The following is a 15635-nucleotide window of genomic DNA, read 5'->3' as shown; positions in this document are numbered from 1 at the left end:
TTCTTCCCTTAATGTGGGAGGCCAAGTTCTGAAATACTAACAGCATCATTAAATAATCTATAAATAAAATAAAAGTAAATAAACATTGTGTATATTTGAACTGTGTGATGTATGAAGAAAGTGGTGCATACTCTTACATAAATGTTAATACCTCACAAATGTGATGGTTCTGCACTGAATACAACTTGTGTTCCTTTCTGCATATTTGTTTTTGGAAATTATGGATGTTTTCAAAGTGTATGTAAATATCTAACTCTGTGTAAAATGTTTATTATGGAAACACAACATAGTATTTAATACAGCAATGTGAACATTACTTTCAGTACATTGTATAATTAAATGTATTTGTAAATAATTTTGAACATTTATTTTATCATATACTTGTACATTTAAATATTATTCAGATGGAACACCTGTCCCTCCACAGCCTAGGGGTTGAGAAACATTGCAGGTGGTGTAATCGCAATAAAATTGCAGGCCTTACAGGAAATTTGGGATTAGAGGAACTGCAACTGCTGTTAACACCCATGTAACCTTGCTGTGTTTCCTGTTCCTTCAAGACACACCAAAGACATATAACACTGGACATAAAACATAAAATTTTAGAAAAAGATACGTCACTGTGGGAAAGCTAGAGAACTAGTTGCAGATTCATACCCCAGAAAACATGGGTTTCTTGGCACTGAAGCCACTAACGTCTCCTTTTGACAAAAGTTATGGATACAAACCAAATATGAGGTTGGCAAACTCAAATGGATGTATAAGGGGTGGGACTTGACTAGTCCATGCACCATGACCATCAACTGTTTTGCCCTCCTTTGTTCAGTCCCCAGTGAGTACCTTGCTTAAAAGGGACATCCTGGTAGTCACCTGGCTCCATAAAGTAGTGTCCTAGGAGATAAAATCTTAAGTAAGCTGTCACCTTACATACGATATGTGAAGCTGATTCATCTTTTTCAAGGCACATTCTATGGGTGAGATTGTTGATTAATCTCAATTTAAAAAGGTGTTCTGTCAGGTGACTGTGCTGTAAGTAGTCCTGTCAGCCACTGTATTAGTCTTCTGTTTAATTTCAGTAGTTCCTTGTTCTTCTGGAAAAGGATCCTTATAGGAAACCCTTGGCAAAACTTAATATAGTTGGAAATGTGGCTGTTTGAAATGTGCAGTTGTCAAGGGATTTCCATAGTTTAAAAGGCATGTTCTTCATTTTACCATGTACAATCTTTGTATCATGAGGTTATAGTATCATATGCATACGTGAAACTCTGTACTTGTGATTTTGTATGTCATATATATATAAAAAAAATGAGCAGTTAAATGGAATTAATGACGTATCATGAACCATGATTTTATCTATACTATGTATGTAAAGCCTAAAATTTTTGAAGTCTGATGAATCTGTACTCCTTTAAGCCTGATATATTCATGCATTTTCAGTTTCTGTGGATATTTAATTTAAATAATTAGTATGCATATATGTTTTCAAACAAATCTTTTTTATGGAATATTATACTGTATTTATTACCGTTATCCACAAAGATCAGCTGCATCATTCGATGGTTATGTTATCTTTATTTCCGAACAGAAAGGAGTGATTTTGTAGGTCTTGCATGTATATTATTCTTAAATTTCATAATTAAATTTTATATGAAGATCCTTATTGAGTACTAAGTTGCCACATTGTTTATTCCCTCCCTCCAGGTGCTTCACCACATCAAACTTGGCAAGTTGAGAAGTGATCAACTTCAGTTCCATCTGGGACATTAGCTATCCTGACTGAGATGGTTCATAGTTTACCCAAGTTCTTCCAGGTAAATCTCAGATTAGGTCATTACTACTTCCTTCCTTGTCATTTTCAATTTATTATTTATTAATTCTGCTATTTGTATAATCTGAATACTGACAGCATCATTAATGGTGTATTTTGAAGCAATGATATTAGAGCAGCTCCTTGTTTCAGAAAATTCTGAATAGTAAACACAATGGACAAATGTTTCCCTACACAGACTTTACTATAATTTTACTTGGAACTCCTTTAATTATCTTCTTTATTGTATCTGTATGCGTATAGGCCGCAGCTAGAACTTTAGGTCAAGAATTGGGAAAATGAACACTTGTAACAGAACCCTCTGCCTAGCAGGGGGCTGGCAGGCCATTCCAAATTCTCCCTTTCACTGCTATGCCTGGTAAGTCACCTTCTCCTATAGATGGATAGGTACCAACAGCTGCATTCAAAGTTTATCATTGTAGGTGGCACAGTCAGAGTGTTGATTGACACACAGTTGTGAGACTTTCAGGAAATGAAGTTGAGAATGATTTTGAAAGTAGGTCAGGTCCAGCTTTTGAAGTCCCAGGACCCCAGAAATTTGAGAAGGTACTGCTTTTACAATCAAGGGTTCCAGACTCAGTCTGTGCAGTCTATCCAGTGTAAAGTCGTGTAGTGGTCCCAAAATAAATCAAGTACATCATGTCATCGGTAAAGAGTGATGGAGGGACTTCTTCCATAAACCCTCTCCTGTCAGAGCAAGGCCCGTTAAGCTCTGAAGAGAATCTCATGTTCACACCCTGAACGTTGTTCCCTTTTCCTTCCCTCAAGCTAATCTCATCACTTTGATGTGGTTCTAAGTCCATGTGGCGTCCACAACTACAACAAAGGCTCCATCACGGAGAGCACGAGTGTGAAGGACTGCCGCAATACTAACACGGTGAGCCCATGCAGCAAACAGTAGTAGAAATCTGATGAAGCCTATGCGTGGTCTACTGCAGTAACAAATACGAAGCTACACCCAGCTTGTAACATTCTGAAAGACCATTTTTAAATATCAAATTGTGGATTTAGGATCACCTACTCATTTAATTAAATTTAACCTATTATTATACATAAGACTTTATCACATGTATGGTTTTAATTCTGATTCTTATTTTATTGTATTTTATTGTTAATTTTAACTGAAGCCTAGTCTGTGAATTAAATAGGAACTAACGTGTAAATTCAATACAAACTAACTTGTTTGTATTGAATCTACACGTTGAATGTTAACGTTGCAGTTTGCCAATAGTGAGAAAATTGCAGCACTAGATGACTCATTTGAAGTCGAAACATGTAGTGCGTGCTATGTAAATAAATAATAAAGTATTGTTGTATTGATGGCAAAAATTATATATGTTCACTATGTTAGAAGCTGGAAAGTTGCAGTTCAATTCTGTATGAGGTCCCCGGATTTTTCACTTGACCTAATCCTTCCAGCCGCATTATGGCCCTGAGGTTGTCTCAGCCTCTAACAGAAATGAGTGCCAGGAATCTTCCTGGGGGTACAAGGTAGCCAGCACATAAGGCTGACAACCTGTCCACCATCTGTGAGCCAACTGTCTACAAAATGTGGGAGCCTTGATCTCTCACAACCCTATGGCCCTCCACAGTCTGTTACAGATGGCTTTATTACTTTCACTTACTAAATGAAACGTGAAGTTCTGGGAAAAACTAATTGCCTGCTTTCCTTTGATATGACATGTGCCACACAGAAAAAGACACGTCCAACAATTCTTCTATTGTTGTGTACATTCACTGTTGGGTGAACATATTTACCAAGGCATTGTCTAGTACCAATATGAGGGATGCAGATGCAGACACACAAGACTGATGGGAGGGATCTATGAAGTATGCTGTTGAGATGGGCTCAACTGGCATGATATACACACAGAGTTCTATAAAGATTGATTCAGACATTCAAAAATTGATAGGGGGGAACACATGGCATGGAGACCACATAATGAGCAAGATGTCTCAAGAGGTAACACTTCTGATTTGTATTCAGGAGATGCTCAATTGGAATCTTGATAGGGACATTGACTGTCCTGACTTTTATTGTTTTTTCATAGATTTACTCTATCCCTCCAGGCAAATGCTGGGACAGTACCTTCAAATAAGCCATGACTGGTGCCTTCCAATTCGTTATTCACCAATCACACTACCATTTGGCACTATATAATCTGAGATACTGACAGCAGTTTAAATAAACCATAAGTACACAAACAAACAATAGTGATTACATTCTAAGAATTAAGTGAATAGTATGGTATCCAGAGGTGCACCTAAGTGTTTGGGCTCAGATGCATAAAAGTGGAGAAATCAACGTGTAAAATTCTCTTTCAGCAGGCTGGAGAATAGTTTGTTGCAAAGGTTGCTGGTTAATGTGCAAAGAGTTAAGACTACATTTCAATAGTAAGACAGAGCAAGTTGGTTCAAGCAATAATGCTCCTGACATGTTTGGCAGGTGTCCAGTTCAAATTTCTGCTGGGAGACTTGCTATTGGAACAAATTTGTCATGGTCTTCCTCACTCTCTCCAGGCAAATGCTGATATAATACCTCAAAGTAAGTCATAATTGCTTCCTTTAACATATTTTCCAATGTAGTATTCAATAATCATCCCGTCATTTGACACTATGTAGTCTGAGATACTGATAGTGTCATTAAATAAACAATAAACAAATAATATATGAGTATGAACATCATTGGCCCCATTTGTGTTTTGGGCTTATACATGACTAAGGATGTGTGTACTGGGTTTAATTTTACTGCAAACATTTATATTATCTCCCTGTTTCAATTTTCTAAAACAACAATTTTTTTCCCAACATTTACTATATACAACAGATATTACCTTATGGAGGTATGATACAGTGAGTTGTCCCACACAAATATAATTATTTACACACAGATCCATACATATGCTTAAAGTCTCAGAGCAATCCACCTGTACCATGTAACTCCCACTTGTAGTGACAAGAAAATGGGAACCACTTTAGCTTATTAGAGAGGAAGAAAAGAGACTTTGAACAAAAAGTAAAAAGACACCAAACTGAGTTAATTAGATTACAGACCAGTTTCTCATCTTTTTGCTTTCTTGTTATGTGACATTTGATTGTGCAAGGACTGATCAATAAGCAGTGATCTGAGTACCAACTTTTTGTATCAGTAAACATTTATTGAATTATGAATAACATACTGCATGCATGTTCTTATGTAATTAAAAGTTTTTCTATGACCTTGCAGTATGTTTCAGATGTTATTTTACATAGGAAGAGTTAGCATTTGAAGGCTACTGATCTCAAGCAGCATTTCCATAATCTTCCAGGATTAGAAGTTAATCTGCCTTATTGTACCAGCAATTGTTTACTGATTAAGGAATATAATATCACACACTTGGGGTAAGGATTGCTGATATTCAGACTGTGGTCTTCTGGATTGTGACACTGTGTAGTCCCATAGGTGGATACCAACATCTCAGAGGAATATTTCACCTCCATCTTGAGGGTAGAAATGTGTAGGTTCAGGAATTGGAATCTAAACAAATACTGTCATGAAAACAAAGATCTAGGTAGTGTGAAGGAACTTCTAATTTTATGTTCTTTCTATTGCCAGCAGAGAGAGCACACAGTCCGATTTAGGATCATTAAAAAAAGCATAATCAGCGTGTTAAGTTCTTAGTATTGAAATATGTAAAATCACAAACAACATATTAGGAAACTTCTGTGTATTCTGGTATTTAGTACACCTTTCTAGTTTTGTAACCGTAAATATCTGATGCATGATGAACAGAAAGAACATGAATTAGCCAATGTTTTTAGATTAGTCACTACAATAGTGTCTTGCTGCCTTAGGTAGGAATAGATGGGGGAATCTTGAGTGCATGCCATGACTATTTTGACAAATGGTGCTGGAATAAAAATCACTGATATAGTCATTATTAGCAAGTAAGCAAATCATAACCCATTATTTGGAACTCATCCTTTCTGAAAACATCCAAGATTAGCATACGAGTATAATCAATAACATTTTCCATGCTACTGTGAGAATTGTTCCATCCTCATGTGTGCATCAACTTTAGCACCAGCAGAAATTATAAAATTGTGTTCGGATGACCATGAACCTCTCGATCATCACCATCATCATTAGCAAAACAGCCCTTTTTGAGCCACAGCCTTCCTTTGAAGATTCTGCCAGATTTATCTATTGACTTACACCATCTGGTTTTCACTTCTTTGGATTTCAGAAATTGATATTTTCAGTAACAGGAACTATAGCCAAGGATCATCTCCCTGTACACAAAATACAAGCAATTTACACACAAAAAAAGCTGTACAGTGAAGCGAAACAATTTATCAGGATGAAGCAAAATTTATGAAGGAAACAAAAAGAACACATGAAGAGAAACAAATGTTTCAGGCATGCACTTTGTGTCACAGTCTATATTAATGAAATTGTTATGTGCCTTTGTATCCAATTGTCATAATTCAAAGATACCAAGAAAAAAGATGTCATTATTATCAAGGTTGGTGTAGGCTTAAATACCACCTCACCCAATGAGAAATTCTGCCCTCCCATCACTCAGTGAAAAATAGATCAACTTTCTCAAAACTTCATCGCCATTAGTAAAGTGAAATTTCGAGACACTGAGATGAAAATCATCATTGTTGTCAAGATTCTGTAAAAACTCAAAAGGTAAGGTAAAGCTATCTGGATGCTATGAAGAAGAAAACAGTCTTACCCCTGCTGGGAATCAAATCCCAGCCATCCAGTCCATAGCCCATCCTTATACCAACTGAGCTATTCTGGCTGCTCAAGATTCTCAGAACATTTTCATTTATATTGCTGCATAACATGTTTAGATTACTACCAAATATGAAGAAATATCGGTAGAAATTATTTTCAGTTAAAGAAAGAACTATATTTGTAAATGTGCTGTCCCAGGTGGTAGCTTCATTCATGTATGTTGTCATGTTGGCACCGGTAAGTATGCATGGTAAGTCAGGATATATGGGGGAGGAACCTGTTGTCCTGTCCTCCTGCTGATGCAGATGGATTGAGGAAAATATCAGGAAATACAGCAGCTGAGAGGGCTGGTATATGTATAAGGATCACACAGTTTCAAATTTAATCGGTTACAGTAGCCAAGGAATCTAAGGTATGTACTGTCTTCGCTTTCTCGGAAGCCAGGATGGTGGGTTCGAATCCCACTCAAGCCATGGATATTTAGTATGTGTATGTGTTTATTCTGTGTTTAAGTAGAGACCTTGTGATGGGCTGATCACTCGTCCATGGAGTCCTACCATGTGTAAAATGATCATGAAAATGAGAAATCAGCCCTATGTTCCAAAGCGGGAGCAAGAGGAGAGAAAAAGATTTTCAAACTTAATTGATGATAATAGCTAAGATTCTGCTTTACTGATAAAGATAAAAACCATTCTCAATATTGCCTGGTAGCTGATAGAACACAGATCTTTAAATTCACAATATAATTTTTTTATTTTGTAAGACATTTATTTTATAAATTCAGAGACATCTCATTTATACACTTATTTCAGTTAAAACATTTTAAATTATTGTGAATGAATAAAGAATTCCAAAATGTAATACAAATCAATTTGAAGTACTTTACACTTCTTCCAAGGATCACTGATTGGAATAATCACTGAAGACTTACCATAGCTATTAATTTCTGTTCATGGTATTATTGACAGTCATCAGTGAATGGTCCAGTTTGCCACCTCTCGGCATTATTCTGTAAAGTGGTACAAGAAAATCAGCAATGATGTCTTCTTACATTTTACCAGAAGACTCATTCTTTTCTATATAAATCAGAATCACAAAATTGTGGGGTAGCTTCTGGAGCATCTAAGCATCAAATTTTACTTTAGGATTCTGAGGAAATACCTTGCAATAGATTTCAGTCTTCTGGGATGTGTCAGCCTGAAGCCCTGAAGATGGATATAGTAAATTCATCCAAAATGTTGGTACCTATCTATCAAAAAACATTACATTATATCCCAGAAGACCATAGACTTAGTACTCACACTTGTGAGGCTTTGATATCTGATACCTTGTGTTAGGCTTAACAATTTTCCTACATCCACAGTTCTCAATCAGCAGCCTTTCTATCAACTACCATCACTTAGATTTTGAAACAAAAATGGTGTGATAATAAACAACATTGATACTGATGACAGAACATTTCAGATGTTGGTTCTGTTTCAGTCTTTACAGAAAAGGCATCCTTTTACTTTGAAAATGTGTTGCTTTTTGATCAGAAAATGTACAGTGTCCAAAATAAATTTTCTCATGACAATACTATACCATAGTCACAAACTTTAGGACTACAGTACCATTAATCTAAACAGAATATACTGAAGCAAAAGGTAATACAATTGATAACAGCTTTAAATCTTTTACACCAACAAGAAGTTAATGCCTGTAGGCTTCATACCTCAAAATATAAAACTCTTCTTGAGCTAATGCTTGCCTTACAAAACAATTTACAGAATTTCCTTTTACAAACATTATACTGTAAAGGTGGTGGTAAAAAAGCAACATTTAGAGCAAACTGGAAGGAAATATTAGAAACATATTCAATGCTACTTCTGGGTCATCCAAATTTACGCAATTTACGGAACCAACCCACATATACTCTAAAATATTACTGAACAGTTCTCTTACAAAGGTCCTGCTTATGCATCAGTCCCTCCACAATGTATCAAGCCACAGAAACAGTAAAAAGCACTCAGAAAGGTCTACAGCTTGTCCTCTGTCATCTGGAGGTAATAAAACCTGCAATCTTCAATAGGCCTTCATGTGGAACAAATGTTTAGAATATGTATATAAGTTCAGATTGTGATCTTCTGGGTTGTAACACCATGTGGTCTTGTGTGCATATACAGACGTTTCACAGGAAAATGGTACCTCCATCTTCAAAGTTGAAGTATGTAGGGCAAGGAATCTGTTTGGTTATACATGCAGAATACATGTAAGGCCCTCCTGTTAACCTGAGTGACCATCTTCCTTGAAACCTATGTATGTACCTAACCTTATAAACTTCAATCTTGGAAATTCAAGCAGCATGTTTCTCTGAAACATTGGTATCCCCCCTTCAAGACTACACAGTGTCACAAACCAGTGGACCTCAACTTGACACTCACCACTGCGAAAACCTCAAAACTTTTATATACTTGAGTGCTTGTAGCTTCCCTTATCATATTGATGGGTTTCTAAAAATATTTCCATATATAAATAACCTTTTCTTGATTATTCCATATTCCTTTTACTGGTAACATTTGTACTTGTGTTTCTGCCACAACTACATCAATCTAAGAGGCTTTTCCCCATCTAGAATTAATACAGTCATACATAATCTGAAGTTCCACATATTTAAGAAAGTCAGCATATAAACAAACACACATTACAGATTAAGGGTTTTGCAGTAGAGGAAGATTCTGTGGGAAAGTCATGGCTATTGTCTGCAGATAGCTTCAAATAATACTTCAATGTAAAATATACATTCTAGATATAATAGGATATGATTCTTCATTAAAACATTTGAAGAGCAGTGATGACTGTTAGTATTAATTGGTGAAAAGCACGGTCATGTTCTTGCAGGAAGTTCACTAATGACACCATCTTTAGTCAGTCTTATATTAATAAAGAATGGGCCACGAAATCTCAGCACCATGCCAATTTCCACTGTAACAATGTCCATGTTCTGCAGTTTCCACGTCCAACCTGATGCAGCAAGTACAGTAGAACTAGGCTGTCTTTATCACACAGCTGCTTCTTAAAACAATAATTTAAGAACAATTCTTCTACACAGTAAATGCTAAGAGAAACCAATCACTCACAAAAGCTTCACCAACATATACATGTAATGTATATTTCTTGCTAAATCCACAATATATCACAAGTAATCAGTTGATGGATATTTCAATTTCTTTTGCAAAAAGATGCAAATTCATTCACACAGACTATACGTGTTATGAAAACTGTTAATTAAAATTGTTTTTACAGTATCATATCCTCTTTTCGCTTTTCTATTGTAAAAGAAAGTTGATACTTATGGCATTTTAAACAGTACTGAGAGTGATTTAGAACATAATGTTACAACTTGTTACTGAAGTAAAGATAAAATGTAAATAAGGTATTCATAATTAAAATAGTTACTTTAAAGTCATAACTAAAAGACCTAAAAGAAAAAGATACAAATATTTTTTTAAATTATAATTTGTCACAGAAATTCATGTTTGAAACTCTAAATGCAGAAGAGTTGCAGGATTTTGAATTGTAAGAAGTGATATGATTCTCACTTCATCATATCTGACCTGTCTTGAAAGACAATCTTGTGTTAATTAATGTTCCCTTGCATCCTCCAGAAAACAAAGAAGTCAGGACAGCAAAAATTGCAGTGGCCGATGTTTTGTCCATCAACTGGCTGCTTCACTTATTCAGTTCAGTTACAGGCACTTAAAAAGGGAGTCCCTTCTCATGTATATGGTGCCTTTGTCATGGGACTTGTTCTCAGCATTGTGTGCACTGTTAGACATCCACGGTAGCACCAACTATTGATTGTGGTCTATGTTTTTGTATGAAAGTTCTTATGTTTTTCCCTTTTATTAATATAATTTTTATTTTCATGGTATTTTTGTAGTGTAATGGCATGACACAGACACAATAAGAGAAAACTAAATGATTTTAAAAATCCAGTGGTGTTTTCTCCTATATGTGAACATGATCACCATAAGTGTATCCACTGAATGTCACTGGCATTAGCATAACTAAATGTGGGGGAAGCCAGTTGGTACAAAACAGTGAAACACACATCCCCACCCACACTGCTGACAAATTACAAATTTACTATGGACAAAGACTGCTTATCAAAAGTGTCTCACCTAGCTCGTTTATAATGTCAACAATCATTTGCCAAGTTGTGCCAAATTGGTGCCATGTCTATGTCTTAGTGAACAGCTGATCTTCATCTTCATCATCCTCGGTGTATTCTTCTTCCTGAGTGAGTGACACTTTATCAATGTCAACTTTACACTGGAGAGTAGATAATTTCTCATAACCTTCTCCCTTGTGCCAAGACTTCCTCCATGGTTGAGATTTCATCTGAACAGAGATAAATTCATATCAGCACATAGAGTAAAAGCAGAAAGTATGTTCTGAAGCTAAATTATGGGCTCCAACAGAGCAATTCCAAGCAGAATCCTGTGATAGTAAGCAAAATATACTGTCACGTGTAGTTCTGTCTTCTGGGATATAATGCCCTGTTTTCTTGCTAGGCTTATTCTTCAAGCCTGAAGATGGATGTGACACATTCCTCCAAAACGTTGGTTGACTGTCAACAGATTACACAGCATTATTTCCTAGAAGATGGAACTCCTCATAACCACCACTGTAAGAACCTCAAATCCTACATATGCTATCTAATCCAGCACATAGAATCGTGGTATTCATATTCAGATCTATACCTTTAGATAAAGGAACCTCAACTTTTGAGTTTAAGACCTCATAAAAGAGCTGCCCATTCTTAAGCTGCTTTGTCTGTTGATTATCTAAAGGTCTGTGAAAATGATAGACCCACTATACAAATATTTTTCCACTGTCTGAAGCATATGCAATGTTTCAGAAATTTGCTCCATTCCTGTCTTATACTGACAGATTTTATATTCTTAGATCAGTGATGATGATTGGGATCAAATATGGGACCACATGAATACTATACTAGTGGTTAACATACTAGCCTATTATTCAAAATGCCCAGGTTCAAGCCAAACAATTGCCATTTATCTAAAGAAACAAGAAATCTTATAATCACAAACACATGAAGTCAGAAGCAGAGCCAACTTTGAAAATTTATATATAAAATTTACCTCAAACAATGCAAAGGTCCACTGTGCTATTAATATAGTGTTTTGTCTAGTAAGAACATAAACATCCCCAATTATATTATTACCGTGTCACTTCATACATTTTGCAAGCAACTGTGAATTTAATTTCTAAGTACTTCTTTTGACTTGGAACCATAAAATGCATGACATATTAGATTAAAGAGTCTAAGAGTGATTAAAGATGTTAATAATAGAGTATCCTGTAGAGTTTGGTGAATTTAAGATTTTAACTGTTACCTCATTATATATATTTGAGATTTTATGTTTTATAATAAAGAATAAGATACACAGAACTCAGTATTCTGACATTTACAGCTACAATACCATTCATAAACATAATTTGTATATCCAATTTTGTAATACCACTCATTACAAAAAAGGTGTAATTAATATGGGAACTAAAACATTTAATTGCCTTCCCCTTGAATTGAAAAACGTTACAAATTTTAATGTTTTTAAGAGGAAACCAAAAAACTATTTGTTGTGCAGCGCTTTCTATTCTCTTCAAGAATTTTTCAACTGATGTTGGATTGATGACTAGCTTGCTGATTATCTTTTGGTTTGCAATTTTTAATATTGACATTTTTCTTTTGGTCTCCTCTATTTTTTATTATTATGTTCCTTATAACGGCTGCTATATTATAGTGGTAAATCACTGTGTAAATTTTATGTGACTTTGATGTGTGATGTATTCATACATACATACTATGGAATGCTATGTATGTATGTATTCATTATTAATATTGTATTGTATTCACTTCAGATATGGACAAAAATAGGGTTGAAAGTTATGAAATAGGACACAAAACACTCATTTATTCTGAACTGATTGTATGAGCCTGTGTTTATATTTAAATGCATAAAAAGGTCAAACATTAATGAAATTATCTTACCTGTAGCACAGCAAAAATGATACCAAAGAGCAAAACAACAGCAACACAGCCTGCTACTGCCATGGCAGTGAGAGTAGTAAATGGTGTGTACTGGTGGACATGAAAGTCAGTTGCTGTACCTCCACGAATTGCAGCCATATTGCTTTCACCACCCTGTTCTGCTCCTGCAGCAATCCTGCGTTTCCCAGCTGGCGATGAATTTTGACATTCTCCTGCAATTAAGAAGCAACTCATTTTGTACTTGCATTATTTTTCTTGGTGTATTTAGTGATGCTGTATCAACTCCATTTGATAACAAGGATACTCATGTCAGAATATGCTTGTCTTCTTATGTCTACTGTAATGATATGGTTATACTTTTATAGTACCTGGCTCTGACTGGTTTTGGACTTGTCGGGAGGGTGTTTGCAGTATATCCTTAAAACTCCTTTTGACAAAACAAATTCCCATTAAAAGTGATGTACATACATGAATCAGTCTACCTAACATTGAATATTCATTAAATTGAATTATGAAGGACGTCTCATATATATGTTATTAGTCATTGTAGTGCCCTCTACCTTGGGGGCATGAGGATGAGGAGAAGTGTGCTACTCCATCACAGCCTCATATGATATACATTCTATATTGACATTTGTGAGCAGTATCATTATTGTTACGTGTATGAGTGACTATAGACAGGGTTTGCTGAACTCTTACAGGACATAACTACAAATAACCATGGCGCTAATGCCAATTCACACACTCTGCAGTTCTCTACAGCAAGTACAAAGTCTTCTCAGTCTGCTATATCTTCACCAGTCATTGTCTGGTAATGGCTTACCATGCCAGAGCTTCCTCAGCTTCTTCAGCTTCTGTGTTCACGTCCTTACTGGCTGGCGACTGTCTAACAACTAAACTCAAGTCAAAGTCACATTACGACTGACAGTCAGTCAGTCAGTCAGTCAATCTTGGTGTTGAGCCCAATCTGGGGCTCATGACCAGATATTTACTACTGTTTGACAGTTAGGTCTTCTTATTGTGGGGTGCCCTCTCTGATGAGAGGACTGGTCTCACAACTAAACTCTGGACTTGTCCTGGCACAGACGGCATAGAAAACAACTCTCCCAACAATTCTTCTATTGTTGCATCACATATCTATCGCATGGACCATGTACACAATAGTACTTCCCACTTACTCCACTGTTGTGTGTTACAAATGTGTTATGGCCATTACCTAGCAATGGCTGTTGTACAGTTGCTTATTTTGCAGTCACTGCCTAACAATGGGTCTACATGCTACAATATTTATTGTAGGTTTTACTTCACTTCAGTGAAAGTCTTCTGCCAATAAATCAATGCTTATGAAAACGTTTCATGATGCAGGTGGATCAGTGAATGAACTGGAAAGGTTGTGGAGGGAAGCCAACATGGCCTAATTTCAGGTTCCATCCTATCATTTGGTTGTAGTGATTTGAACTTTGGATCTTTTCTATATGTAGCAGAGTAGATACCCACTTGACCAGAATGTTCAGTTTAACACACATGTAAGTATGCTGACACACACACACAGACAAATGAACACATTAATCCACAAACACATTTACATGCCAGGACACTGGTGCTCACACACTCACATACAGTGCCACACAATGATACATGTATATTGACTGACTGACTGACTGACTGACTGACTGACACACACACACACACACAGACCACATTAAGAGGATGAAGATGGAATCTTCTGGTCTTCATTTTGATGACTGTTATATTTGATCTTTTAGGATGTGACACTGTGTACTGGATACCAATTTGTGGAGCAGCATGTTGCCTGTATCTTGAATGCTGAACAGTGTGTGGTGAGAATGTAGTCATGCTTGTGGCAGGTGCACAGAGGTGGTCACATAGTTCCAGCAGACAGTGGACAGCCTGGGGCTACAGAAATGATGAACAGGAACCTTGAAACCTGAATAGTTATGCTGAAGAGGGGGCACGGAATATTTTGATGTTCCTATTGGCTCAGGCTTCACTTCATCAACTCTAAAGATGGAGGCTTCATGTTGCTCCAGAACAATGCTATCCACCTACAGTACTACACAGTGTCACAATCCACAAGACCATAATCTATGGATTGACATCACACTCAAATTTTTTAAAGACTCTGAAGTTACACCTTTTGTGGTTACAGAGCTACCTGTAGTCTTGTCACAATGACAGCAATCCTGCTGATTGGGCGAAATGCAACATGGGACACACTGGTTGTTTAGTCGGTCCAGGTGTAGGGGCAATACACATGCCAGGCAGCTGAATGGACCAGGGCCACTGCATGAACGGCAGCTCTTATGGCATGACTTGCAGAGCTGCGTTGGGGGGTCATAGTATTGTGACCCTAGACACTCCACACACAGACCACCATCCAGCATTGAGTGGGGCGGGCACGATGTGCACTGCAGGGGACCCTCACCTGTAACAAACAATTGAATTTCTTTTATACTGTGTCATAATTGTTACCAACAATTGTCATTTTACCTTATAAACATGTCTAATAGGGCCTCTAAATCTAGTATTACATATTATACATTGGTGCTATTCAGGAAATATAATCAGTGGTTATGTAACACGTAATAAAGCAGTATGAAAACATTTAGAATATTCTCAACCTGAGTGGGAGTGCCATAACATTCACTAGCTGCATCTAGACAAAACAGCGTGTGTGTCTGTGTGTGTGTGTGTGTGATGGAATGCCTGGAACACAGTGACTCCGCTGAGTGTGTACATTGGACGACAACATGGAAATAGAACTCACTTTTCCTTCAGTGTCAAGTGCCCACTTCATACTGTAGTGTGACATGTCGAGCTATGTATGACGTCCCTCCCCCCCCCTGCCAGGCGTGATGCGCCGAGCGAAGCCGAAGTGAGCCGATGTTAGCCGAGTCCTAGCATCCTGGTCGCTAGGCAACGCGAGTCAACAGCGGTGACGTCACCAAGTAGTAACAGCGGTTACTTCCACTAGCGTTACTAGCAACACAGCGCCAGGCAACAAG

The 15635-nt window shown here is 36.8% G+C and overlaps 1 protein-coding gene across 2 annotated transcripts in view; it reads right to left on the bottom strand.

Moving 5' to 3' along the window:
* Positions 1-7282: 7282 nt before the first annotated feature.
* The window catches only part of LOC111864742 (furin-like protease 2), a 372580-nt gene continuing 364227 nt past the window's right edge, over positions 7283-15635 (bottom strand). The window contains exons 16-19 of one of the 2 annotated variants that reach the window (XR_002842847.1): positions 14786-15055; positions 12610-12821; positions 10715-10934; positions 7283-7563 (exon numbers count right to left, since the gene is read on the bottom strand). Coding sequence is in view for 1 of the 2 variants with exons in the window: in XM_023852235.1 (XP_023708003.1) it covers positions 10773-10934; positions 12610-12821; positions 14786-15055 (644 nt within the window). In the remaining variant the exon portion in view is untranslated. Of the gene's footprint in view, positions 10935-12609; positions 12822-14785; positions 15056-15635 lie in introns of both variants that reach the window. The other variant, XM_023852235.1, reaches the window with a different exon arrangement.

This window comes from Cryptotermes secundus, unplaced genomic scaffold (assembly GCF_002891405.2).
Source record: "Cryptotermes secundus unplaced genomic scaffold, Csec_1.0 scaffold780, whole genome shotgun sequence".
NCBI classification, from domain to species: domain Eukaryota; kingdom Metazoa; phylum Arthropoda; class Insecta; order Blattodea; family Kalotermitidae; genus Cryptotermes; species Cryptotermes secundus.
Note: the sequence above shows the minus strand (reverse complement) of the source record. Positions and strands in the feature narration are given on the sequence as shown.